This window comes from Mus pahari, chromosome 12 (genome assembly GCF_900095145.1).
Source record: "Mus pahari chromosome 12, PAHARI_EIJ_v1.1, whole genome shotgun sequence".
In the NCBI taxonomy this organism is placed as follows: domain Eukaryota; kingdom Metazoa; phylum Chordata; class Mammalia; order Rodentia; family Muridae; genus Mus; species Mus pahari.
In genome coordinates this window covers 36,785,751-36,813,454 of record NC_034601.1, presented here as the reverse complement: position 1 = coordinate 36,813,454, position 27,704 = coordinate 36,785,751, and the positions used below count along the sequence as shown (strand labels likewise).

The window sequence follows — 27,704 nt, the reverse complement described above, 5'->3', positions numbered from 1 at the left end:
AGAGAGAGACAGAGAGAGACAGAGAGAGACAGAGAGAGACAGAGAGAGACAGAGAGAGACAGAGAGAGAGAGACAGAGAGAGAGACAGAGAGAGAGACAGAGAGAGAGAGAATGATACAAGAAGGGAAGAATAGAGAATGGATAAATTACTTTGGTCCAAAATAATCCCTGGAGCCTTTCCAGTGAGATGCTGGAAGCCATTACAGAGTGTTAATGGGGTCTGAGGAACAGTGTGGAGTGTTTCAGAAAGGCACTGTGATGAATGGGTGTGGAACCAGTGTGGGCAGAAGGTAGAAGCTGTTGCTGTTGCCTGTTGGGGGGTTGCTGGAGCATCATAGGCAAGAGGGTGGGATTCCAGGACTCAAAAAAATTTTTAGAAGCAAAAATGATGATACAATGGATCCAGCAAATAAAATGGTGGTGCCCTCATAAGTCTCACCCACTCACTACATGACACTGTGAAAAACAAAGTGGCTGCTTACTCACAAGGTGGCATAGACCATCAGCATTGCCATCATAGGGGAGCATAACCTCCCATTCCATAACACTGAATAGGAACTCATACTTTAGTAAGACATCCAGCTGACTGCTCTCTCTGTAGGAAATGCAAGCCTAATGCCTTTAATCCAAGGTTGGGAGGCAGAGGCAGACGAATCTCTGCATTTGAGACCAGCCTGATCTACAGAGCTAGTTCTAGGACAACCAAAGCTACAAAAAAGAAATCCTCTCTCAAGGAAAAATAAGCAAGCAAGCAAGCAAGCAAGCAAGCAAGCAAACAACAACATCAAAACAAAACCACACAAACAAAAAACGAAAAGAAAAAAAAAAAAAGAAAGGAGTACAAGCCTAGTTTGGTTTCTGTTTTATTTAGCTGGAACTGGATGTTTTGAGAAATCTGTCCTAGGTCCTACAGATACATGATCAGGGAGAGAATCAGAACTGGAACCTTCGTCTTGTTCCTCAGTTTAGTTTCTTCTCCAACAGACTGTTTGCAAAGGTAACACCCGTTTCTCCTGTAAGAGTCATTACAGAGCTAGGGATTGCAACTTTGTCCTTTAATTCTCACAGGATATGAGAAAGTCACCCTTCAAAAAAAAAAAAAAAAAAAAAAAAAAAAAAAAAAAAAAAAAAAAAAAAGATCGACATTCCTCCAGGGAGGAAGAACTGAAGACCCAAAGCATCAATTTTTTAAAGCAAAGGAACACTTAAAACCCAATTACCAAGCACTGTGGCTGCTCAGTGTGTTAGCACTGAAAATACAAAACAAATCCCTTCCACAGAGATGCCAGTATTCGGGTGTGGGAAACAGTGATGGGCCTTTGAGATCATCCTCTGCATGGAGGGCTCTCCGAAGGCTTATTCAGCGAAAGAAATCTTCCAGATCACAAGGGGCAGGATTTGACATGTGAGCATTTTTACATGTATTAGTATTGTTGCCCCGTTGTAAGGAGATTTTGGGAAATCAAGTGGCAGTGCATGTCCATCCCTTTTCTTTTATCAGACTCTTGTCTGGCTACCTCAGACTTGCTGCTTTCTCACCCTGAAGGGCCCTGGATGGTTTGCTCATCAAATTCTCTTTGCCTTCACACCTGCATCACAAAGTAGCTACTTCGGCAGCTCCTGCAGACAGCTGATACAGTGTACTTAGCCCAGTATGTGGACCTAATCATATCATAAGCAAGAGAGGCTGATTTACAGACAAGTTGGTGGAGAAGCAAAGTGATTCAAACCTGTAAAGCTTTTTGGCAAGATTTGACATGCTCTCATCCATGGAAGTGTTGGGACAACCTGTCTTCTTAGAAGCCTGGAAGTAATTTGGGGAACTGCTTCTTCCAACAGGCTTGTGGACTTAGCAGGTTGAGAAAGGACAGATAAACGATGCCCTGTTATGAGCCCAGTGATTTGCAGGCAGAACCACCACAGGCTCACACAGGAGGACGGAGCTGAATGCCTGTTCAGGGCTGAATGTGAAGTTACTCCTCTCAGTAGGGGATTGGCCCCTGAAGCACACAGCTTCTGTCACTGCACAGCTGTTGTCTGCCATTAGCAGGTTCTTGACAGGAACATGTGGTTCCCTGTGCTTCTCAGCAAGGGGGAGCCAAGCAGGTCTGTATGTGTGTGCGTGTGCACATGCGTGTGCATGTGTGTGTGTGTGTGTGTGTGTGTGTATGTTGAGTGTGAGTGTGTGTTTGTGTGAATGTATGTGGTGTGTGTGGGTGTGTGTGGGTGTATGTATGTGTGTGTGTGTGTGTGTGTGTGTGTTGTCCATGAGTGTGAGGTGAAGAGATAGAAAAGAATAAAGAAGATATATCAAAATGAATTCCAAACTCTTATCCTTACACAAAATAGAGGGAAGCAGGGAGGATTTTAGTGACACTTTCCCACTTGGTATTAAGGACTTTGTATTAGTCACGTTTCCCCTCTGAAGTTCATTTTTATTCTCTATCTGTTAAGAAGGACAATAATCTGTGACACCCAGGATCTTCAGTAATTACAAGGCCCCATGCTAAAGATCACACTGTAGGGACCATTTCATTTAATTTGCATGACACTTTCACGGGAATGTTATGTTCCTTAAGGCTTTTATTTTCTCCATGAAGACACTTGAGAGATGAAGGTTCAGAAAAAAAACAACAACAACAAAAAAAAACATACACTGTTAGGCAGTATGTGGGTAGGCTGGGGTGCTGGATTCGGGATTCTCTCCTGGTTTGTGGGACTCAGGTATGATCCTGTATCCAGCACTTGATATCCACTCTATCAAGCTCTTGGGTAGTTGGGCAAAGCAACATTGTAGAAAAGCGTATTGAAAGCCAATGGCTGAGACACTGTCAGCTACCATTTGCCTTCCTCATGCAGATATGACTTTAAACCTATTCTTGTCAATGAGGGTGTAGCTATATATAGGGAAAAGGCAGGGGCTTGTGTAAATGGATGCTGCCTCTTCCCACAAGGATCTTACATCAAGTGTTGGGAAAAAAAAACAAACAATGCATCTTTTACAACAGTGGTTCTTAACCTTCCTAAGGCTGAGACCCTTTAACACAATTTATGTTGCTACTTCATAACTAATTTTGCTACTGTTAAAATTGTAATGTGAATATCTGGTATGCAGGATATCTAATGTATAACCCCTTTAAAAGGGTCCTTTGACCCACCCTCAACCCCCAGGGGTTATGATACACAGGTCGAGAACTACTATTTTACACGTTTATCATGCTAACATTTGGGTGTGTTCACTGACTGATGCCCAAACCAAAAAAGTCTTGTTTTTTGTTAAGGCCAATGACAGTGTTTTTTTTTTTTCAGCTCAGTATTTAGGAGTCTCATTTAACAGAAACCCTGAGGCCTCTCTTATGTTGCTCACGAGTTCTTTCTCTGAACTTTTAAGGCAAATACCTGAAGTGGTGAAATTTTAATTCTAAAGCAATTCGCAGCTTTCCCAAAGTTTGACAGACACAGCGAAGGCAGCACGCCACAGAAAGTGATGGCTTTTCTACTGCGCATCACCTGGTAAGACTATTACTAGAGGTACTGTCGGCTATGGTGAACAGGTGGTAGTTGACGTTCCCAACAATTACCCCAAAGGCAGTGTCACTTCCTGAGTACATCTTGGATCAGAAAAATCAAAGGGCAAAATTTTTAAAAGGAAAGAAATGAAAGCTTCTTTTGGTATAATTTTCATTACATTTGATCACAATACAATGCTTTGAGTATCAATCATCAGAATAAAATACGCTGACATCATTGATCAGGCACTTCAGCTCCTTGTTACTTCTCATTATTCCCAAAGAAGCCCCTCTATAGAGGTATGCTCAGTAACCTTTTGTTCCTGCCTAAAACGCTCAACATGATTTTCCAATACTGTCCGGCTGTGATCAACTCCAAAAAGTCAGGCAGCACATTAGCTTTGTGTTGCTGTAACAGGTCATCGTAATATAGTGGGTTATATTAATAAGAGTTATTGTCTTAAAATTCTACAGATTAAACAGCCCACATGGGGCTCTTGTTGAACTAAGATCAAAGGTGCCAGGGATCTTAGCTCATTTTGAAGAAAATCAGGAAAGAATTTGTTTCCTCATCTTTTCTGACTTCAGGAAGCTGCCAGCTGCTGCCAGTTTGCAGCCCCACATCTGTAGAATCTCTAAAGCTCTTGGATAACAAGACACCTACTTCTCATCTTCTGCCTTGATATGGCCATCTTGTATATGTCTTATATGAACCTGTGTGACTTTATTAAACTTTATTCATATAATCTAGAATGAACTTTCCATATTAAGAATTTATATACAAATCTACTTCCCATATATGCATAAATATTCATTGATCTTAAGAATTAGACTGTAGACATCTCTAGGGATCCATTGCATCTATCACATTCTCCTCATCGACAACTTTTTAAAATAAGTTCTCCATCTCTCTTTTTTCTTTTTGACTTTGATTATTTTAAAACTATATCCACATAGTGCATAAGGTGATGCTGAATTATAAATTATGGAGCCCTATGAGGTCAAAGGAATAATCATATGGACTTCTACTTGACTCTGTGCCAACCAGTGGGGGACTGTTGAGGTTTTGTCTGTTGCTATGTATTATAATGCTAAATATAGACTATGGTTGCCCCCAGGGATGTGAAGGTTCAAATGTAGACCAAAATGAAAATGATGCTAGGTAACCTTGTCCAAGTTATCCCCGGTTGGTGAATAAAGATGCCTATAGCAGAAGAGACATAAAGTGGGGTTTAAGTTTCCAGGCTTGGGCTCTGAGGCAGAGACCACAGGAAGTAGAGAGAAAAGAACACAAGATATCATGGGGTAGATGAATTGTGAAAACATGGCCACCAAGGCCGGCCAGTTGGAGTTAAGAGCTTCCCAGATGGAACAGTGCAAGCTATAACTTGGGGTTAAAACTAGGAAAATAGATCCTAATAGCTTAGAGGGTAGATATCTGCCCCACTCTAGTGCATAAGGCTTATCTTAAACATAAAAGCTTTTTGTCTTTTATCTGGGAGCTGAAAGACCGAAGGCATGGTAGAAGCCTCCTATTGAGATTAAATAATCACTGCAACAGGGCACTGCGCAGCTCTGTAGCCGTTTTGCCCGAATTGAGGGATAGCCAGGCTTCTGTTTTTCATAGGTTCAACTTAAAGATTGAAAGAATGTGGAGTAAGAATATGAATAGAAAGTAAATAGTGGAGACTATTCTCCCAATGCCAGACATCAGAGAACTTAGAAGTTTAGGCAGAGGAAATGAGCCAGAAAGCCAGGATGAACAAAATGCTGGAGGCCATCTGACAGACCTCCAAATGCACTGACCAGGTCCTCTTCCTGGACCCACCAGGCTCCTTCAGGTGCCCTGCCTACACCACAGAAGGAGCAGGAGAACAAGCAGGAGAGAAAAGCAAGACTAAATTGCGCAATAGAGCTTGCCCTAGGGGTGCAGGCTCCAGCTGTGAGGAGGAAGCCTCCAGATGGGAAGAAACTACCTTCAGGGGGAGTCAGAACAGAGTCTGTTTCTCAGCTCCTGACCCATGTCTGCCAACTGTTAACCCTCTACTCAGTTTGTCAGCAGGCTCCTGGAGTATGTTGATTTTATTTTTTATTTTTTTTTTTATTTTTGTATGATGTGCTTTGGGGCTGCACACACATTTCTGTTTGAAAAACCATTAGGATTTAAATAGGACACCTGGCACGTATAGTACAAACAAAACTTAAAAAAAAAAACAAGGTTTGTCAATTACCGCGTTCATCATTGGTGAGAATGAAGACACGTTTGCTTACCACAAAAGCCCTGAGGTGAAGAGCAAGACAACAACACAAGTGCTTAGTTTTGGTTCTTCCTGTAGACATGGCACCTTCTGTGCCAGTGCTATTACATACAGATCACACATTTTCCTGTTGGAAATTTTAATGCATTACCATCAAGAAGAACTACACTTATTGAGAATTTACAAAAGCGGGTAAAATGTTTCATAAGCAATGTCTTTAATTCACACAACAGTAATGGGGAACGCCTTATTTTGACACCTTTAAGATTTCTACATAGGCTCTGCATGCGATGATTGTTATATAAATACAACAAAGGGAAGGAATTAGACATGCAGTGAAAGGGACATGGAATGGAAGGCTGAAAGAAGATAGAAGCAGAAGCTTGATGGAAGACATTACATGCTAAGGAAGGTAGGTCATGAGAGGCAAGACATTACATGCTAAGGAAGGTAGGTCACGAGAGGCACCTCTCCTAGGACCTGGAGTGTGACCCTTTTAAATTCTTCTCCATACATTTACGACCTCTGGAATATTTAGAGAATGCATTTTTTTTATTGTTTGACCCATAAACCTCTGGTAGTTTGTTGCAAAAGCTCTAGCACTCGTTATATGCATGTTATTCCGACAGAGAAGATATCAAAATAATTTGATGAACATTGTTACAGAGAGCTATATGATTGATCACAGCAATTAGGTCTGTGGATGAAGTCTTGTTACTTTACTTTCTCCCAAATCTAAACTGAGGCATCCTAAGTTATTACAGTATTTATTTTGAAAAACTGAAAACTTCCATTTGCCATTCAAGGTTTCAATACACTGAGGAGCATGATCTCAAAGCATTTTCTTTCAAGCACAGGAATAGAATAAACACTTAGAATTGTTGTGTTTTCAGGGTGAAAAATTCAAACAATGCCAAGAGATATTGTATCATGGTTCAATATTTATCATTTCTACAGTTTGAAAAAAAAGCTACATTTTCATCAAATTCATGAAAATAATGCCAGACATATATAATCTAAGTAACTGTATGTACATGTATGTGTTATATGTTTATATACCTATGTTTATACCATTTATTGTATATTTTTTCACATATTGAGATAGGGTCTCACTATGTCTCCCTGACTTTTCTGCAACTTGCAGAAACTTGCCTACCTCTGCCTCCCACATGCTGAAATTAAGGGTATTTGCAACCATGTCTAGCTGTATATTTGTTTCTTGCAAATTATCAACTAGGAGAAAAATGTACCTAAATAGTCTACTGGTACATGATGGTTTTATTTTGTCCTTTATCAAACCAAAGGACTATTCTTGTCATTGATCTCTGGTCCTGATATGTGACTCATGGTTGGTTGTTTATAGAACATTATGCTTGGGTTGGGACTGAGTTACAAGATTTTGAGAAATATCTCTGAGATAGTTGGCTTCTATCTCCTACCACTATCAGGCATTATGGATGTACATCACCGTGGATGGTATGACATTCCATCATGGTCAGCAAAGGCAGTTGAGCTGTTTTTGAATGGTTTGAATTCTGAATGGCTCCATGTTAGAAAACAGGTTACAACAGATTTTCAGGATCTGCTAAACTACCTCTTACTCCCCAGTCACTATAAAGGTCAGGCCAGGAACAAGATGCAGTACTGACAGGCAGCCGGCAGTAAGCAATCCTTTATCACTCCTCCATCACCAGTCACCCAGCTCTCACACAGCCAGATAGAATATGATGAGCATCCCTCCTGCCAGACACTTCCTTGGCAGAACCATGCCGTTGACTAGGAGCGGTGCACAGTGAAGATTCACGTACATCCTCAAAGGCTTAGCGACATTGCACTCTGGCTCAGCAGAGGCTCAGATCTACTCTGACACACAGCAGCTGAGTCAGCCTACTGTGGAGAACTTAGAATGCTGAAATGTTCCCGGGGGGGAATTATCTCCTCTTGCAGTAATCAGTATCAGCATTGCCAAAGGGGAGAATGTTATAGCTATTTACACACATGCAAAACATATTTTTTTCCTTAGCTCTGGCCTTGGTGTGTTGCAAGGATAATTCAATGTGCTTTGGGTTCTTTGAAATTATGGAAAAGTTATTCTTGATTAGCCTTATTGATGGGACAGCTGGACCCAGGAAGGCAACAAGCAATAGGGTGCTAAGTCCCTTCTCACTTAGTTTCCTCATTAAGACTAATTATTCTGAGATTAGGAGAAGATTTGTCTCCAGAATATATTCAGTTCCAAGGAAACATGACATTGTGGATGTGGGACACCAAGCTCCAAGAGAGCCAGATGAGCAAGAAGATAAAGTGGTTACCACCATGAAAGCAGATATCTGTCATGAACTAAATATTGTTCTCAACAAGGCCATATGTTGAATCGCTAATGCCCAGTGGGATAGCAGTAAGTAGGACCTTTTTTAGAGGAATGAGGGTGAATGCGAGGACCTTGCAGAGGAATTATTGCCCTTTAAAAAGAGATGTCTCAGACTTTAGTCTTTGTTTAGTGTCTCTCAAGTTAAAAAAAAAAAATACTGTCATTAGGCTTCTAGAAAGATGACAAACCAGCAAAATTACTCCTACCAAATTCCAACCAGGGTGGCAATTGATCATGCATTTTTACTGTTTCTGTAGTATTTTATTAAGGCAGCCCCAGATAGGAAATGCTATGATGACTTTATTCTTAAATAAATGGAATTACTTCATTTCTTTTAATTAGGTGGTTTATGATAATTAGTATATGGAAGTAAGTATAGTTGTTACAATTATTTTAATGTAAAAAACTGAAAATGTCTATTTCTCCTTTTTTTTTTTTTTTTTTTTTTGGTAATGATGTGACAGTGTGAATCTGTCTTCTTCTAGATGGCTCCCAAAGTTACCTGTTTAACATTCCAATGACTTAAGTTGCCCATGCATACTTCTGTGTCTATAGCAATTGACCTCAAGTGACAGGCTGCTAGATCCTCAAGTTCATCCGTCATCACTGGAGTGACTTTTGCTATAAGGTAAAAGTTGGGAATATGTAATATTCTTGAAGTTTCAAACAGGTTTCCTGTTTTAGGAAGTGAAGAAGTGTGGAGTTCTTAGGCACATCTCTTGGATTGCTCTCTGAAGTCCAAGTCACTGTCATGATTTTCTTACCTGGCTTTCTCTGCCACATATTATCAACAGCTGAAAGCCTTAGTGACCAGGACACACACTCACACACACACACTCATTTTATAAAGAATGATGTCATTCAAAGACTGACATTTCAGCTTTTATTATTAGAATACCTTGAAGAATTAGATCTGATTTGCATTGATATTTGCACATTGAATTATTAAAGGATTTTTGTAAGCTCTTTCCTTCATCAGATTTTAACACTTCAGTCCACAGAAGATAAAGTCACAGTTTAACAAAGGTGTGACTTCTCATGGCTCCTCATGTTTTTAAATTGTTGACCACCTGCAAAAAAATTCCTGATTCGAGTCTTGGTTGACTAAGGAGAAGTTAGAGTCACACAAAGAAGTGACAAGGGACTTCTTTTTCCTTCTTCTCCCTCCTCTGTCTGTCTGTCTGTCTGTCTGTCTGTCTGTCTCTCTAGTAATGGAGGTGGTTTCTCACTCCATCTCAAATGACAGAGATTACTTTTCCTGGCATGTCTTTGTGTGCAGCTGTGACCCAATCTGAGTTACCTGCTGAAATTTCTCAGTTTTATTGGGATGAATTGTAGCTTCAGTATACTGAGAGACTTGCAAATGAATATGCCAAGCGCATGATGAGGATTTCAGAAATGTGTGCACATTTTAAGTGATATGTTAGCCTCAAACATCATTAGAGTGTAGATAGAAAAAGACAAAGTAGGAAATTCTATGCAGTGTTACTTGCAAACCTCCCCATCTAAGGTAATAGAAATATGACAGGGAATTTACATACCACGTAGTTTTATGTATGTATGTGTATGCGCTCACCAACACAGCCACGGAAACACAAAAATCACAGTAGCTCGATGCTTGGTAGAGACATCTCATGGCCTTCACTATAACAGAAAGATGACTTGTCTTTAGAGGCAGGCTCTTCCAAGTTCATCGTGTATTGAAAGTACCCGGAGAGCTTATTAATGGCCACATGGTTGGGCCTCACACCTAGACTTTCTGATTTGGGTGAATCTGGAATGGGGTTTAATAACACACACATCTAGCAAGTTCTTCCTTGCTGATGGTGGTATTGGAACTGTCCTGTTGAGAATTCTGCTGTAGGGAGCTGGAGAGATGGCTCAGGGGTTAAGAGTAATGATTGCTCTTCCAGAGGTCCTGAGTTCAATTCCCAGCACCTACATGGTGGCTCACAACCATCTGTAATGGAATCTGATGCCTTCTTCTGGTGTGTCCAAACAAATTAAATAAATCTTAAAAAAAAAAAAGAAAGAAAGAATTCTGCTATAGATTTTGAGAGACTCTGGTTTCATTCCTTAAATCATCAACTAGGTGAACCAAAATTTTGAGGTTAGTTCTTCTTACAGTCTAACTAGATAACCACAGCAATTTAGGTCTATAATTTACTCTGTAGCATCTACAATGATGGTAATAATAGAAAGTAGTTAAATAATGCTTTTTTTATCATTAATAAATCACCTTGGTGTACATTATTGCACTTGGAGCAACAGAAGAATCCTGATAGGTGAACTGCTATTCATATTTTGGAGATGAGACATAGGCCATCTAAAGTTCCCTCCTCTAGCCATGAAAGTAAGTTACAGGTAGCAGGGACTTGAACTCGGCCTCTCAGAATTCAAATTTTGTCCCTTCTCTACTGCATCATGCCCCCTTTCAATCTTTTATATCTGTGGAGAACTTTCCATTTTTCAGGCTCCTTTCATATTCATTGTCTCTTTTGATCCCTCCAAGCAGCCATGTGAGGTGGGCAGGCCACACGTTACTGTCTACATTTTGCAGATAAAGCTATTATAAAAGATGATGAGAAAAGTGGCTACTGTCATTCAGACTGCATTTCCTCATACACTAGACTAATTTTTCCCCTGCAATATTTAGCAGCAGCGTCTGATGTAGCAAGTAGAACATTAGAGGATAATAGTCCCGGTGACAAACACTAAGTGACATAGTATCATACCCTGCAGCAATCTTTCTTCTTCTTCTTCTTCTCTACCCCTGTAGTGATGGATTTGGAAAGGGGGTGAAGATCCAGTTGGGATGTCTTCAGTAGGAAAGTGCAAGCAGGGTGTGAATTTCTACAGTTTAGATGCTTAGGAAGCAGCTTCATCTGAATTGGAAGATTCTTTTCCTCTAGCCCAGGGCTTTGCAAAGTTAAATATTCAATTAAACCACCTGGGGCTTTTGATGGGCTGCAGATTCAGACTGGGGTAGTCTGTGCTAAGACCCAATATTATTTCATTCCTATCATGTTTTCTACAAAACTCCAAGGTGATGTCGAGTCTAATGACCAGTATCTAACTCTAAAAGACAGAAATAATCCTATTTCTCAAAACTACATTTTAAAATATTTTTATATACCATCCCCTCAGTGTCTTGGTTGAAACAAAAAGTTAAAAATAAGAGGCATTTTAACAATATTGAGTCAATTTTTTTGTGTGTATCCTTTCTAGGTGTCCCTTTTACTAGGCTATTTATATACCTCAGTAGCCCCTTTATATGCCACAGTACCCTTTAACCTCCTTTGTCATAAGACTTTGAATGATGTTCCAGCAGCTCTGCCTGTGTTGTGCTCATTCTTAGACACAGGATTTCAAGCCCAGCTCAGGTTCACTGTACCTGAATTCACATTTTAATCATTTTCTCAAGATATTTCCCAAATGCTTTAAAGATCCATATACATCTCTTACAGTATTAGCACTCCTGTGTTTGAGATGTTCATGCTGATCAGTCGGCCATCACCAGATTCACAGGAGCTTCCCTTGCACAGGACCCTAGGTATCACAGGAGATTAAGTCATAGGAGGAGGCAATTCTTTCTACCCTAGGTAATTTTGATCATCAGCTTGTTTTCGGCCTTGAAGCTTGCTCCACCCCACCTGCAATACAGTACAGTTCACTGGAGTAGCAGTGTTGACATCTTTGTCAACAAAGGAAAAAGTCATCTCTCAGCCATTAAAAACCTGAGGTAGAAATGCCACAGTGGGGAAAGGTAAGGAAGGGCCTGTGTTTCAAAGAGTGGTAGATATAGTGTAGCAAAACTATAGTGTAGGGACGCTGTCTTTAAAATCTCAACTTTAAGCAGGGAACAATAAAAGAGTCTGATGTTTCTCATAGTAAGCACTTCCCCCATTCACCCTACAGATATTTATTGATCACTTATTCCTTTTGAGACAGCTATCATAAATGGGAAGTGAGGATGCAAAACTCTTTCCTTTTGTGAGGGAAACAGAAGGTGAAAAAGCAAAGGAGCGTTTGAGACAATTACTGACCAAGATCATTGCTGAGAAGTAAAACAGCAATCACTGATCATAAAAGAGTGATAAATAATATCAAGGGGGCAAGGTAGAGAGATGACTTAGCAGTTAAGAGCACTGACTGCTCTTCTTGAGGTCCTGAGTTCAATTCCTAGCAACCATATGGTGGCTTACAACCATCTGCAATGGTCTCTCTCTTCTGGTGTGCCTAAAGACAGTTATAGTGCACTCACATACATTTTAAAAAAAGAAATCAATAATAATAATAATAATAATAATAATAATAATAATAATATAATCAAAGGGTATTTACTTCAGAGCACCTTTTCTAGCCAATGGTGTAAAGAGGCAAGTCAGACATATTCATGTACATGGGTGACTCAAAGCAAAAAGAATGCATGTAGAATGTAGGCAGAAAACTTACATGAAATTTCTAAAATCATTTCAGCAAGAAATTAATGAAATTATCAGTTTGGGTAGTTTTGTGATTCTCGCATATTGTTTACAGTTGCATATCAGTCATTTGCTACTGTTGAGTATCTTGAGAATAGATACATAGATAATGGATAGCTCCCAAACTTTTTAAGATCTCACAATGGAGGGTTGTTGAGATGGCTGCCAGGTAAAGGCTCTTACTGCTATGAATGTGATCCCCAGAACTCTTATGGAAAGAGATAAACGACTCTCACAAACTGTCCTCTGACCTTCACTTGCATGTCATGGAATGTGGACACACACACACACACACACACACACACACACACATTTCCAAAACAATAGTCTTGTAAGCTAAAGAAAGACAAATAACCAGAAATGAGATTGTATGACTTGTATGATACTGTGTTCTTGGAGAAAGAGTCATGTTGAAATGTTATGCTGGCAAAAGGGTAAAGAATATGGAATGAGCACTCCTGTAAGGAGACAAGTGAAGTCTGAACAGGGAATATGCTTACATGTAAGTCGTACAATCTACCGCATAAATTTGAGTGCTTTGTGATTCAGAGGTACAATCATCAATTGGATAATGGTTTTAACGTCTTGCTAAGTGGTTAGAATTTTATCCCAAAGGCCCTGGGATATTGGATATCAAAATGAATATTAATTTGGATGTTTTATATTGATAAATAGTTGCAAGGAATTCAAAGAGAAAATTAATGAATACAGGGGAAAGACAATATTGGTTGTACTGTACTTTGACAGTGACATCAGGAAAGACGAAAGGATTCAGTTACTAACAAAGTAATCAAAACAGTCTCCCAAATTAATCCTTGCCCTGGCAAAATAAAAAAAAAAAAAAAAAAAAAAAAAAAGGAGGTCGGATCACTTGCATCTTTCTCATAGTGTCTACCTTGTAATGAATACTTCAAAAATATTACACTATGCATTTAGTATTTTGGCTTGGGGAGGACAAGGAAATCAGATAAACCTTGTGGGAGTCTGCTCTCCATTCCTCCATTGTGTGGATAACATAGATGATTTCAGGTCATCAGGCTTGATTGCACACATCTTTACCCACGGAATCATATCACTGACCCTATGACCGACCGTCTCTTAACACTAATCATCTGGCCCACCCTTATGCTTATCAATTCCATGAGTTTGGACTTGTTTCCTGGGAATAAGAGTAAAATTTATACCAGTATATAAATACAATGTGTTTATCTAGACCTATCAACCATCTTTTTATTTTAAACTAATCTCCCTTTCTGTGTGTATGTGTATTTGTTTGTGTACATGTGATCATGTATATTACTATGTAATGTAATATAAACAATTGATGGTGGATATCACATTTACAAATAAGGATCTAAAAACTTATTGTATAAATTTTCTTTATGTTCTTCCTGCCTTTTCAGAGTCAGAAACAGCATATTCAAGTTCCAATTGAGTATCTTCAAATCAAGGGGTTTAAGCATGAAAAGTAGCATGACCATTATGGTTTCACATAAATATCTTCATCCAAATTCCTGCATGCAGTGTCATGCCAAGACTTTGGATGTGCTGTGTTGTATAGCTAAGACACTCTTTCTTCCTCTGTTCACTTATGTACTATTCATTTATGAAATCTCAGCATTATCTTCCCTCAGGGCAGCTTTGCTGGCTCTGCAGATTTTGCTATATGGCCCTGTTTTATGGTCTAATTGAATGCCATCATTTTCTTTTACAATGTATGAATCTAATTAAAGGGTTATTCATGCAATTATTAGTTTAATGCTCTACTCTCTTGTTGAACTATAAGGTTCATTTGTTCAGGGACCATGTCTGCCTTACACTTCAATGTGTGTGTGTGTGTGTGTGTGTGTGTGTGTGTGTGTGTGTGTGTTTTATCCAAGTGAGCACTCTAGAAATAATTCTGACCAAATGAGCAAGTCGTGTGTGGGTGAGCAAGATGAATCTGAACACAGTTCTGTATTAATGGAAGACAGAACTAGAAACCAATATTTTGGTAAGACACTGAAAAAAAAAACCAACATTATTTTTCTTTATTTTTTAAAGGAAATATGGAAATATTAATTATAAATAATGCAAGGTATAATAGCACTTTGCAGACTATGCTGTAACTCTATTCTGCTATGAATTGTCAGTGTGGAATTAGCAGGCTTTAGCCAGAAAGTTCATGGACTTGACTCTTCTACACCTGTATGCTGCCAGTTTCCTTGAGGAGATCCCAAGGATGAAGGTTCAGAGAAATTGTTTTATAAAATCTAAACCACAAATCACACATATTCTCTATGCTAAATATGAGGTCTCACTAAACTAACATAATATCTCAAAAAGGAAGTACTAGGACTATGGGCTTCTGGAATTTGACTTTAATGACTTGGTTTAATGTTTTATGTTTCTTCTAAAGCCATGTAGCAAAACATTTCTTAAGTAAGAGTTCTATTGTTTCCATTGGTGTCAAACTTTGCTTCTAGCTCATCAGGAAAATTACATAGTATATCCTGAGCTGATCTCAGCCTACGGGTTGAAATCCTCAGAGGAATTTTTGAAATTTTCTAGGGGGAAGAAGCTACTGAGACTGTGAAAACCTTTGTAGAAACATAAGACACATCAGCTCTTTCTGCAAACTTGAGCAAGTGCCCCTGATACCACATGAGGCACATTTAAGAAAAAGGTCTCCTCATGATAGATAGAAGAGTCAGAAGCAGAGCCACGCAATGGTGATGATGAACATGGCACATATTGGGAAGGGGGAGCAAAAGTGCTGTACAAAATACATGTTATGGTGCAGCAATCCCCTGCAACCACAGGGCTATGAAAGTCTAACTTAATTAAGAGGGAAAATAGGTCACATTTAATAACCACATGTGATACTCATTTTGATGATATAAAATAACTGAAAAATGAGATCAGCTTAACGATTCAGGATTTTAAGATTGGTCTCTTTTTCAAATGAGGTGTCTTGGTTTTGAATACATAGAAAGTTCACGACACTTCCAGTTTCCATCTTTAAAATGTTTGCAGTATACTTGGGAGTAGTGGGGGAGGACCAAAAGGAGGAGAAACGAAATAATCTAATCAAAATATTCAAATGCAAGAAATGAATTGAGATAATGTTCTTTTCAAAAATTACACAATTCATTTTTTTCCTTCCTTGCTCCCTTTTCACGGCACCAAATGACAAGTAATCAGACATTTGTGATTCCCTGCATGGCATTTTCTGCTTTCAGGTCTCTGTGTCTCCCGTGGGGGTCTAGCTAATCACAGGTACATTTCCTCTGGAAGGCAGTCCCACTCTGTACTGTGAAAGGCACAATTAATAATTGAACAAAGCTAGCTGGATTTTCACTATAACATGGCAAGGGTTTGCAGGCAGCTCGGCTGTCACACCGGGAGCAAGTATCTTCCTCAGATGTCCCCCCAAAAAGGTAGCACTGGATTGGCTGCAAGGAAGACCCTTTTCCAAATTTCAGACACACACACACACACACACACACACACACACACACACACACACACAGAGAGAGAGAGAGAGAGAGAGAGAGAGAGAGAGAGAGAGAGAAATCAAGTTCTCACTCCTTTCAGTAGGAAGATGTGTTCGTTCAAGTGAGTATTTGGTTATTAAAGCTTTGTGTGAGAGATGAAAGAGCAAGCTTTGGGAGTGATATGTGTCCATTGTAAGGAGAACAATGATTTTATATTGAGTGTGCAAATGCAGGAAGGAGCTGTTTGGAGTGCACAAGTATACAATTTGATCCAGAGAGAAAGTCTGTACATACACCAATAGAGGAACAAATAAGATACCTGACCACAGGATACATACAAAGCCCTGTGGGCTAAACATGACTTTGGTGTATCTTTGCTTGTGTCTCTGGCTATAGTCTTAAGCAGAGGTATATACATTGTAATCTAAGGGAAAAAAATAACGTGTTTTGGGTTTTGTGAACTAAGTACTTTTGTTGTTGTTACCAAAGTATGTTATTTTAGATCAAAGGAAGCCATGGATCAAATGCAAGTAATTCAGCATGGCAGTGTTTGCACAAAACTTTATGCATATGTACTCAAGTCTGAAGTTCATATATTTGTTTTGCATTTAAAATTCAGGATTCCTTTGATTATTTGTAACTATTCAGGAAATGCCAAAACCACCACTATTGCTCTCAGCCAGAGAGTATAAGACTGGTCCAAGCCCACAGGCTATAATGGGCTGAACCTTGGTATTTAACTCCTGAGCATCTTTGTGAATATATCAAAATTTTGTAGTTGGTTTTGAAGCCAGAGTCCTGGAATTACATGAAATACTGTCTTTACTATGGAAGATGCCACTGGTCCCCTGCTCTTTGTTTTAATTGACTCATCACAGAAAGCATGCTTTTCAGGGTTCATACAAAACCCTATGGACTAAGCATGATTTCAGTAAAGCTTTGCTTATGTCTCTGGCTATGGTCTCAAGTAGAGGTGAATGCACTGTAATCTAAAGGAAAAATTAATGTATTTTTAGGTAGGATTTGTGAACTAAGTACTTTTATTCATGAACATCTACTTGATATAGTCACATGTAATATGCCAACAAAGTAGCAAAGATCTTGACAGCTTGGCTCTATCTCAGAATTTTTCTAAATTCAGAGACAAAAAAGGAGAGTATTTGGAGGCTCAAGTGAACAATTTGCCCTGAAAATACTATCTCCTACTCAAAATTGCACCAAAAGAAGGAGGGTCTTTTAATATGGTTCCCTATTGATCATAGCATGAACATAAATTCCTTCCTTTAATCTTACATTTTTCATTTTTTAATCTACCACTTGGTCCTTGAATGATATTGCAAGATTAATAAAGTATCTGTATTAATTTAAATTTGATAACAAAAGGTGAGACAAGTTAAAAGTAATCGCATGAAAACAGGAGTATGGTTTGTATATGAATTTGAGGGCATAAACACCTAAGTAGAATGTTGAAAATCAATTTTATGAATCTGTAATTTATATAAAATAATTTATGTTCTTAACAGATTGGTAATAAATTGGGTGGCAAGTCTACCAACTGTCAATGCAATGAAGGGCTCGTGATAATTTATATAAGTTCTTTGTGTCTGTTTGCAAGAAACAAACCATGGCTTTGGAAAAGACAAGTAGAGATACTGAAAACAAAGAGTCAACTTTCAAAAAGAGACCTTCCAAAGTAAAACTATGGAAGGGTTTGAATCCATTTTTTACAGCATTATAGTAAATATGGTGGTTTTATGTAGGAGGCCACAGCCCCTCCCCTGGGCTACTCGAAGCCGCACCTTAAAAGATGGCACCTGTTGGCTATGGAGCTTGTGGTAAACAGGTCCATATTTGGTGGTGATATGTTCCCGCTCTTCTGGTTGGCTGAGGCTGCACACCTGGTGAGGTGACATGGCCTGCCGCGATTGGAGTGGATAAGAGTATAAAAGGGTTTGTATCCCAGGGCTCCGGGGAGATGAAGAGGGAAATGAAGATTGTTCAAGGTTCCTTAAAAAACTGCTGAGAGAAGAACTGGTGGTTGCGTCTTCCTTGCTGGTCAAGGGGGCGTGCGACAGTTTTAGATGTCTTTTTCAAAATATGTGAATACAGGACAGTATTTTAAAGCTAAATTGCCAGTAACCGAAGACAACATTGTTACACTTCGTATCAAGTAGGTAGAGTAGGTTGTGTATAATGTGAGGTTTCCAGGAAGAAAGTACTCTGAAGAATTTATTTATTTCTAGAAAAAGATGTATAACCTCCAAAAGGCCATGTTCTAGATGACTATCTGTGTGTTCTTGCCATGTGAGGTTCAAAGTGAGTCTAAGTGAGGGAATGTGTTTGATATTGATACCCCCAAATAAGTACCTCTTATGATGCTCATATATTATAAATAAATGATGGGAAATATACATAATACAGATGACGTTTGAATAGCATTTTCTCAAGAGAATAGAGGTCTTTAAAAGACTACTTGCCTAAACACAAGAGCATTTTTACAAAGTTGAGCTAAATTTTCCCTGAAAATTAGTTTGGACTATGATATCAAATGGAGATACTCTATTATCTTTCCACAAAAATGAAGAAATATTTAGAAATACTGTAATCAAATACTACCATGGTCTCAGGATGAGTCTCATTGTATACCTAGTTTTATATGTGTTCATTCCAAAGTCAGTTACCTTGGAAATTAAGTGTCTAGATATTTTTTATAGAAAAAATATGAGACTATCACATATAAGCCAGTTAAAGGGTGAGACTCTTTGCCAAAATAAATTATTTTCTAAGAATAATCTACGTATAATTGATTTATAATTGACTTGGTAGACCTTCTTTTTAGAATAACTAAAGAGCAGGTATATTACATATAAATTGTGGTATTTGAAAACACATAGATTTGCATAGAAGAAAGCATAATTTGAATGGGGAGGATATAGCTAGCTAATCCTGATGAGTCAGGTAAAGTGCTTAAATGTGTTCACAAGCTATGAGGTCCATGGAAAGTAAATGATGATGGTAGTACGAGGTCCTAGTAAAGATGATGGTAGTATGAAGAGGGATAGACAGGAAGGGTGCAGAGCACATTGTAAGGAAGTCGTATTATGAATTTAACTGAATTGGTATCATTATCTGGATTCAATGATATACTCCCACAGCCTGTGTCATTCCTGGCAACCATCTCAGAGGTAGAAGCCAAGGCTGCACTTAGGAAGCAGAGATATTTTTGTTCCAAATTTCTTCACATGGTGTTACCACAAAGGAGGAAACTCTATAGGAAACTATGATTGAAAATGACTTTTAAAAGAGGTATAAAATGGTATATATAAAACATTTCCCAAATACACTGAACCACAAAAATACTATACATTTTAGAAGTATACTTTATTTTAAAAATATGTCTTAATTGAAATAAATTATATCACTTCTCCTCCTTTCATTCATCTCTTCAGCCGTCCCATACCCTATGCCCTCAAGTTGATAGTCTATTTTTTAGTAGTTATTGTTACATAAATTGAATATATGTATGTATCTGTAATATTTAATGTTCTTATAGTTGTTCCTTTGAGGGTTAGTCTATTTTGAAAGACAATTTTATGTATCCCTATTCATACATATGGTAGATAGATTATAGAGATAGACAGATAGATAGATAGATAGATAGATAGATAGATAGATAGATAGATAGATAGATAGACAGACAGACAGACAGACAGACAGACAGATAGATAGATAGATAGATAGATAGATAGATAGATTACTAAGTTACTTAAAGAGGAGAACATATAAGCCCAAATTATGGGAACTCTACACAATATTTAAACTGTAGTTTTTCTGAGTTTCAATAAAAAGAATACACATTTGCCCTTTTGAGCCAATAGAATCTTAAATATTATGTGCTTAGAATGTAGCCAGTTGCTTACCAAGTGGTGTAAGGTGTCTCCAGGTGATAACAGGTTCAGGGCGCCCATTGGCCATGCAGACCAGGGTTACATTGCTGCCCTCATTCACAGTGACATCCGAGGAGATGTTGGAGATCTTTGGTGGAACTGTAGATGGAAGGAAGTGGAATATGTAATCATAATCATGCCAGTAAAAGCAAACTGCAGCGATGAGCTACACAAGCAAAGTTAGGTACATTTCAGATGTTATTAGTAAGTCTGACATTTCTTGCTATGTAGCCAGGATACTGTTAGTTCCTACACTTGATAGTTGTTCTCCAAATCACTCTAGAGGCCTTTAAGCATCTATAAGGAGAACATACCCCACACTATGGCCAGCTGAATGCTTAGGAAGTATTTATGTATAATGAAACTTGTATTAGATCCTTTCTGGTCAGGACAAATTAGAAAGTATGTACATTCTTAACAATTTTACAATAAATAATCTTATCACCATCACTTAAATTCATTATTTCATATATATGGAAGAATATAATACAGCCTCCAAATGCCAAGAAAGGAACAATTGATAATGTAAGATGAGAGCTTTGTGCTATTAAAATGTAGTATCCACATGTAAAATGCATAAGATAATCAATAAAATAGAAAGCTTCTACATATACTATATCCTACATATAGTATAACAAATTAAATGACATGAACTAAATTAATAGGTATTGTATTAAGTAACTCGTTTTATAACCATATCACAGCATTTATTTTTAATGCTACCATCAACATTACTACTAACAATTGAATAAGTTAACTTTAGCTAAACTTATATCTACCATGATGTGTAGTAAACTTTAGAAATAACATTTTGTATAATAAAGAACGGGTGTCCTATGAAGGGTTTATCTATAGGTAAGCTACCGAGGCACAGATGCGAGTAAGTGAAAGCAGAAAAGGAATGTGAATCCCAGCAGACTCCTCTTAAAACACTCCTTGAACAGAATTTCATCTTCACAATCCAGTCAACCAGATGGCCGAAAAGGACAGAAATTGCTTTTTGGTGATGTGAAAAATGAGTCCCCAAAGGCAAGCAGTACTGCCGCCTGGTCTCCTTCATTAGCGTCCAGGGTGGCAACGTTAGATCCCACTCCAGTGGGCTTTGCTGGGGAGTGTGGGAAGTAAATTACTCACAAATTTCATCACTGAAGCTACACACTGATTACAAATAGCAGGGCTTAGGGTGGATTGCAACTTTCCTTTTTTCTTTTCTTTTTAAACTCGGCTGCCTCTGTGGTAGCTGTGAAAATATACTTCTGAGGGAGGAAGACAAGATGAAGGAGCTAAGTAATCAAAGAGCCTTGTTCCTTGCCACTTGTCGTACCCATTACAGACACTGTGTTCCTGCCCAGCTGGGACATTTTCTGCTTAAAGAAACAACTACATGACAGTCTTGAGGGAGACACTGATGATAGTTAGGAAAGCAACATCCGAGTGGTCCCGTGTGCCGCGAGAAGGAAGGTGATGGAGGGCCTTCATGACATTAGTGTGCCTCGGACAAAAAGACATGCTATATGATCTCTGGATAAAAAGCGATGACTTTGAGTCAAACCCACTGTCATTGGACTACAGTTGATTCTCATCTTTACTAGTCTCACTTGAGTTTCTATTGCTCCGTTAGCTTCTGGGGTTAAGGATTATTTTCCTGGATTTATTCAGTAACTTGCAATAAGTTAGGATAAGACTTAGGATAAGAACCTGGAAGGTCATACCCAATTTATAAGCAAGACCCTGAGGAACAGAGAAGAATAATAGCTAGTCAAAGGTAATCCCATCAGGAACAACAGCTGGCCTTACATCTCAGAGTTCCTGAGTGCTTAATCGTTCTTTTGTTTAATATGCATAGTTTTAATATTTATTTGAGGAAGCCAGTGTTCTGAATGCCTCCAAGTGTGACACAAATAATCAGTGACAGTACACAAATGAGCAAAAGTGCTTTTAGCACTTCCTCAATTACCCCAAGCTTGTAATAGGAAGCTCTGTAGCAGTTAAACCAGCTAAACTTCCATTACAATTATGTCTAAATTGTAACAAAATATAAGAGATATATGTAAATGTCTTTTCAACCAAATGTGGGGCAATCCAATTTGCTATATGAAAATGCACAAACTTAAAAACAAAAAGTCCATTATTAGTATTACTGCCAGATAATATTACTCATAATAAAATTGTTATCATATATATAATATATCACATACATCATATCATATATCATATATATCATATACATATATATGAATCTATATTAAGGACCTTGCAATCACTTGCCATGTTAGTTAAGGCACTTGGACAAATACATGTAAACTAAAATGTAAATTTAGAGTAACTGAAATGTTGTGTTGTAGTAATCAAATCATTCTGACTGTCATGATTAAGGTGAGTCAGCTCAAGTCTGGAATACCAGGGATGGGGATGCTTCAACATTTGTACTAAACATTAAGAAATAGATCTTATTGTATTGCTGCATTATACTTGCATTTCAGTCACTTTCTGTGGGTCTCACCTCATTGACTTATATCAGGATCTTCCTATAAGAGTGTGCACGTGAGATAAAATTTTATTCTCCAAAGAAATTACTTCACTAACTTTCCAACTCCACATCTCAATTTCTTCAGGAATTAAATGATGCCACATCATCACATCCACCCAACTTCTTCCTTAAACATGATGAGCATTCTTACATCAAAAAACTTCTCCACTGAAGCTTTCCAAAGCCCATGTTTTCAATTGTAATACTATCTTTCCTGAAATATTTAATTTATTGATACTAGTCTCTTTCTTCCAGGATTATCTGTTCTTGGTTCCAAGACACCAAACTCAACAGACTTTCTTCCTACACTTCTGGTGATATGAATTTTGGGGATCATCTTACTCTTATTCAAAGACTGTCTTTAAGGGCTTGGCTGATTTACCATTTGTCCTGTCAGTTTGCTTGTTTGAGTGATCTTACCCACTTTGTCACTTTAGATGCTGAAATCATATCATTGATGACCTCACATCAGAAGGGAAGGAACTCTAGCCCAGATTTCTGCTAACATTTTTACGTCTACATTTTTTGACTAGTTCATATCTCCATTGTATGCTTCACAAATGTGTTATAGATCCATCTACTTTTTCATGAAATACTTGTGTTTTATCATCTTAGTGAATGTTGTCATTATGGAAAGAGATGCTTTGTTTTTGTTTTTGTTTTTTTTAGCATAAAAGAGATAATTGGGCAAACTCAAATCAACCAACCAACCAACCACCCCCCCCCAAATCATCTCTTTTAACAGTGCTTTCTTTCATTGCCCATATGGAATTGTCCCCATGTTGTAAATATCTCATTCCTGCATTACTCCCTTGCTTTACTCCACTCAGCCTTATTTCAGACATCAACATTTTCTTCCTCTCCTCCTATTCTTCCTCCTCCTGTCCCTTCTTTTAGCTGTGGGAACCTTGAATTATTGGAAATGAATTAAGTCTGACTCTATGACACTAGCCTTCTTCTCCCCATGTTGACCACCATACATTTTCTATAGTACAGCAAAAAAGTTTGTAAACTATAAGTGAGCATAATATCCCTTGACTGATATTGCCTTCAAGATTGCATCTCATTGTCTTACTATAGTTCAGAACTCATTCTGATTGCTTCTTTCTTATCTCTCTAACTTCATTTCCTTCTCTTTTTGCACTATATCTTCCCAATCAGAAGTCAGATGTATACAACTTTTGGTTCTTGGAATAGGCGTCCTTTATACCCACACATTAAGTATTCTAGTACTTCTGCAAAGAATGATCTCGTTTGTGTTTTTTGGTTTGTTTGTTTGTTTGTTTTTTGTTTTTGTTTTTTTTTTTAATGTCAGGGGCACATCTCCTGCATGGGCTTCAGCTGGTGAGCCTGTCTTCTGAATTTTATTCCACCTCTGTCTGTACCTCCTCTCCTCATGAAGTCCTGTTGGGTGAAAGACTGGCTCCTATGTTCTCACAGAACCAGTGAGAGCCACAAAACTGCTTTTTCAACAGAATGCAGAATCCTAACTTTTAGATGACTTTCCTAATCAGATGATTTACTAGTTTATTCCTAAATTTGTATAGAAGATCATAAGATGTAAATTTAGAACATCACCAGCAACAACAAATGTGGCAATCCGAAGATTTCATTTTATTTCTTACTAAAAACTGTATAAAAGTTCTAGAAAGTAAAATATGCATCAAATTATTACTGCTGCTTCACACTGTGGACAAAGGATATGCAATAGTTGAAAAAAAATCACATAACTAATGAAAACTAACCCAAACTAATACTCTGTGTATTTTCTGAAATGATTCTTCCTCCAGGTCACATTTATTTCTACACAAGTGATGACACATTGTTTTTTCACTTTTTCTTAATCCTCGGTAGGTATGACTAGCTAGGAAGTACAGTTTAACATAATAGACTTATTTGTACTAGCAAATACAAATTAATTTTCAAAGTCACTGGAACATTGATTTATGCTCGATCTTTGAGTCATTCTACCGCTCTGAATGGTTTGTTTTCTTCGGGGGCCACTGCCTCGAAGCCCTTTTTCATAAGATATTTGTGAGATTTATTATCTTTCCCTACATGCAACACCATCATCCATTTGTTTAATGATCTCAACCTATTCAGTTTCAGTGATACCTCCAATTTGTCTGTATTATTTTGTTTTTTAGTGACTAATGGGAGCTACTTAGGCTGAAAGCAACTGACCTTTTGATGTCTTGGTTCAATTTTCCCCAATTTATTTTCTGACTCTTAATTTTGTTTGTCATTATTTTTCTTTGTAGAAGTTTAACATTCCTTGACTTTATATGTATAAAGTTATTTTTTATTGTCTCTTCTATCTTGTGTGTATGTATACATAATCCTTTTGTAAAATATGATCAATTACATACTTAAAATTTTCTTGCAATTACTTATTTTTATATTGAAATATTTAAAGCATCTACAAATTTATGTATGATGTGAGAAACAAGAACTTTTTTTCATGTTGTAAATTTTAAATAATTTCCCCAAAACCATTAGGTAAAAATTGTAAAATGTAAAATGTAGGAACTATTTTGGTTTTTACACTTCTCCCAACAAGTGCTATAAACTAGCTTGCCTAGTCTTTCTGGGAAACATGTAAGTATAAACCTTACTTACCATGACAAGTAATTTTACCAAAACATTTTAAAACATGCCATTAATCTTTTACATACTCCATCATTGTGAGCTCCTATAGGGTACCATTATTATGAGGTAAATTTAAAATAAAAACTATTTTCATTGATGACACTCTTATTGAAATAGATATGGTAGATAAATAAAGTTCTGTGTTAAAGCAAAGTGCTTTTAGCTTCTCACTGCAAAGTTAATGCTTTTAAAATAATTCTAATATTGGGGTAAATTTAAATACATCCATTCCTTTAGCTGTGCAATGAACCAGCATCACTCCAGATAACTACATTATCAGTCTATCACTGCCACCAGGTTTTTACTATAGCCCCTCTTCTACTTTTCTCTCCTTGGGCTATCAACTTCTGTGGGTCCATAACTGACATGCTTTCATCCTGTTAAGAAATTTGTTTATTGTCACTGGTGAACCTGGGTACTCAGGCTTGGGAACCCAGCTATTTGACAAGCTAAGGTAGAAGGACAATGTCCTCTGAGTTCGAAAATACCCTAGGAAGTTTGGCAAAACCCTGCTCTAAAATAAGAAGAGGGCTGGGGTAACAGACATCTGCTTAGTATGTACAAGCCTGGGATATTTTTCATAACCTCTTTCTTCTGGGAAGGCACATTGGTTTTGCTTTGGGGAGACCACTGATCAAATAGGAATTTCGTTTAGTTGATTCATACTCCCTTGGCTGAGCAGTTCACACATAACATCTGGGACATCCAGATTTGACCTCATTAGAATACGGTTCTTCAGGGGAAATCAGTCCAGAGAAGATGTAAGTAGTTTAAACTGTGACAAACTGTTCATAGCCCACTCTGCTTCTCTCTTTGTCCATGTCTTTTCAATCTCCATGCCTTCCTACAGTAGGTACCACACATATCTCCATCTCTGCTCCATGGCAGTACTTTTACCCATAGGATGGAAATACCCAGCTTACAAATAAAATTGTGAGAGCTGCCAGCCCACATGGACTCACTGGCACTTCTGGCATTGCTACTGTGCTTACAACAAGCTCAGCTGAGCTTCTTGAATTCCAAGAGAAGAGGTGAGGGGTGGCTGAAAGAGCCGCTAAAAATAGGGCAGGGTCCTAAATAAACATGCTTTTCAGACAGGCAACAAATACCCCTTAAATATAATTGCATTCCAAATACTATGTGGAACACAATTATAATAATGTATTTGTTGCTTACCAGAATTTTAAATTTAATGGGTTATTCTATACATGGTTCTTATCCACTAAATCTGGTGAGGCAAGGTGCAGAGCCTCACAGTAAGATCGAGCCTACCTAAGGTGAAATGCACATGCAGGAGAAGTAAAGGATAACTCTTGTCTCATGCTGCCAGATCTTGGAGTGGTTTGATCCCCAGAAATAGCTAAGAAACAACCAAATGTACACCACCGCGAGAATATTGCTTTTCCTTGTTCCTGCAATTCTGGATCTCTAGAGGTGCTTTCCCTCTGCCTTCCAAGTTAAGGACTTTCTTCCTTTTATTTGAATCTATTATCTTCCATATTCTCCCTAGTGATCACCACCTTCTTGCATCAAATTAGATAGTTTCCATCACTTAAACCAGAAAATCCTAAGTTTGCAAAGTTAAAAGTGATCCTAAGGGTAAATTTCCACAGTGGCCTCTCTATGGCTATGGATTCTTCTCTGTCAGTAAATGTTGCCTTAAAATAACTCCAAACCTGTGAAACCATCTAAACTACCTGTGAATGGCTTGATCCCTCTTACCCTTACCCAAGTGTGCTGCCTAGTGAACTGGACAATGGGTCAAATGAAACCAAACAATTACTCTCAGAATAGGACCAACAGTGGTCAACTGGCCCATTTCCATAATCACAAATAAATTGTTTTTTCTTACTTCTATGAAATGCAAAACACTATGCTTTTGTCATAATTTCTGTTTTCTTTTGGAGACAGGGCCTCATGCACCCCAAGTCCAGTACATGCCTAGGAAGATGACTTTGAATTCCTGTCTATACCATAACACCAGTGCTGAGGACTGAACCTTGGCACATACTAGGCAAGTGCTTTGCCACTGAGCTATATCTCCAACTCTCAATCCCATTCCCAATAGAGCTGTTCATTCTCATTAATTTCTGTCCTTTCAGTGTTAAGATAAGGTGAATATATTATTGTAGGGTGTAGAGCAGTAAAGCACATGTCTACCAGGACTCAGGAACTGAGGCAAGAGCATCTTGAGTTCTCTGCCAGCTTGCTGACGTGGTAAAGCACTATCAAACCAAAACAAGAAAAGGAAAAACACATTCTCAGCCCCTTCGTGTCTACGTTTTCTTAGACACAGACAGCGAAAGTGAACTGCGTCATTTTGTACGTGTAAGTATAGAAGAGTTGGGTCCAGGAGCATCTGGGATGCTCCCGGAGCAGCATTTAACTTCAGTAAATATGATCCCAAGAGTCAACAAGAAGAATACAAATACACAAGTAACACATGAATGCCATCTCGTGAAACATCAAGCTTCTATCCA

At 38.1% G+C, this 27,704-nt stretch overlaps 1 protein-coding gene across 4 annotated transcripts in view; it reads right to left on the bottom strand.

Annotated features, from left to right (window-relative positions):
* The window catches only part of Lsamp (limbic system associated membrane protein), a 2,126,592-nt gene that overhangs the window by 201,159 nt on the left and 1,897,729 nt on the right, over nucleotides 1-27,704 (bottom strand). For all 4 annotated transcript variants that reach the window (XM_029544403.1, XM_029544404.1, XM_021209062.1 and 1 more), the window contains one exon: nucleotides 20,019-20,144. In XM_029544403.1, the coding sequence (XP_029400263.1) occupies nucleotides 20,019-20,144 (126 nt within the window). The remainder of the gene's footprint in view (nucleotides 1-20,018; nucleotides 20,145-27,704) is intronic.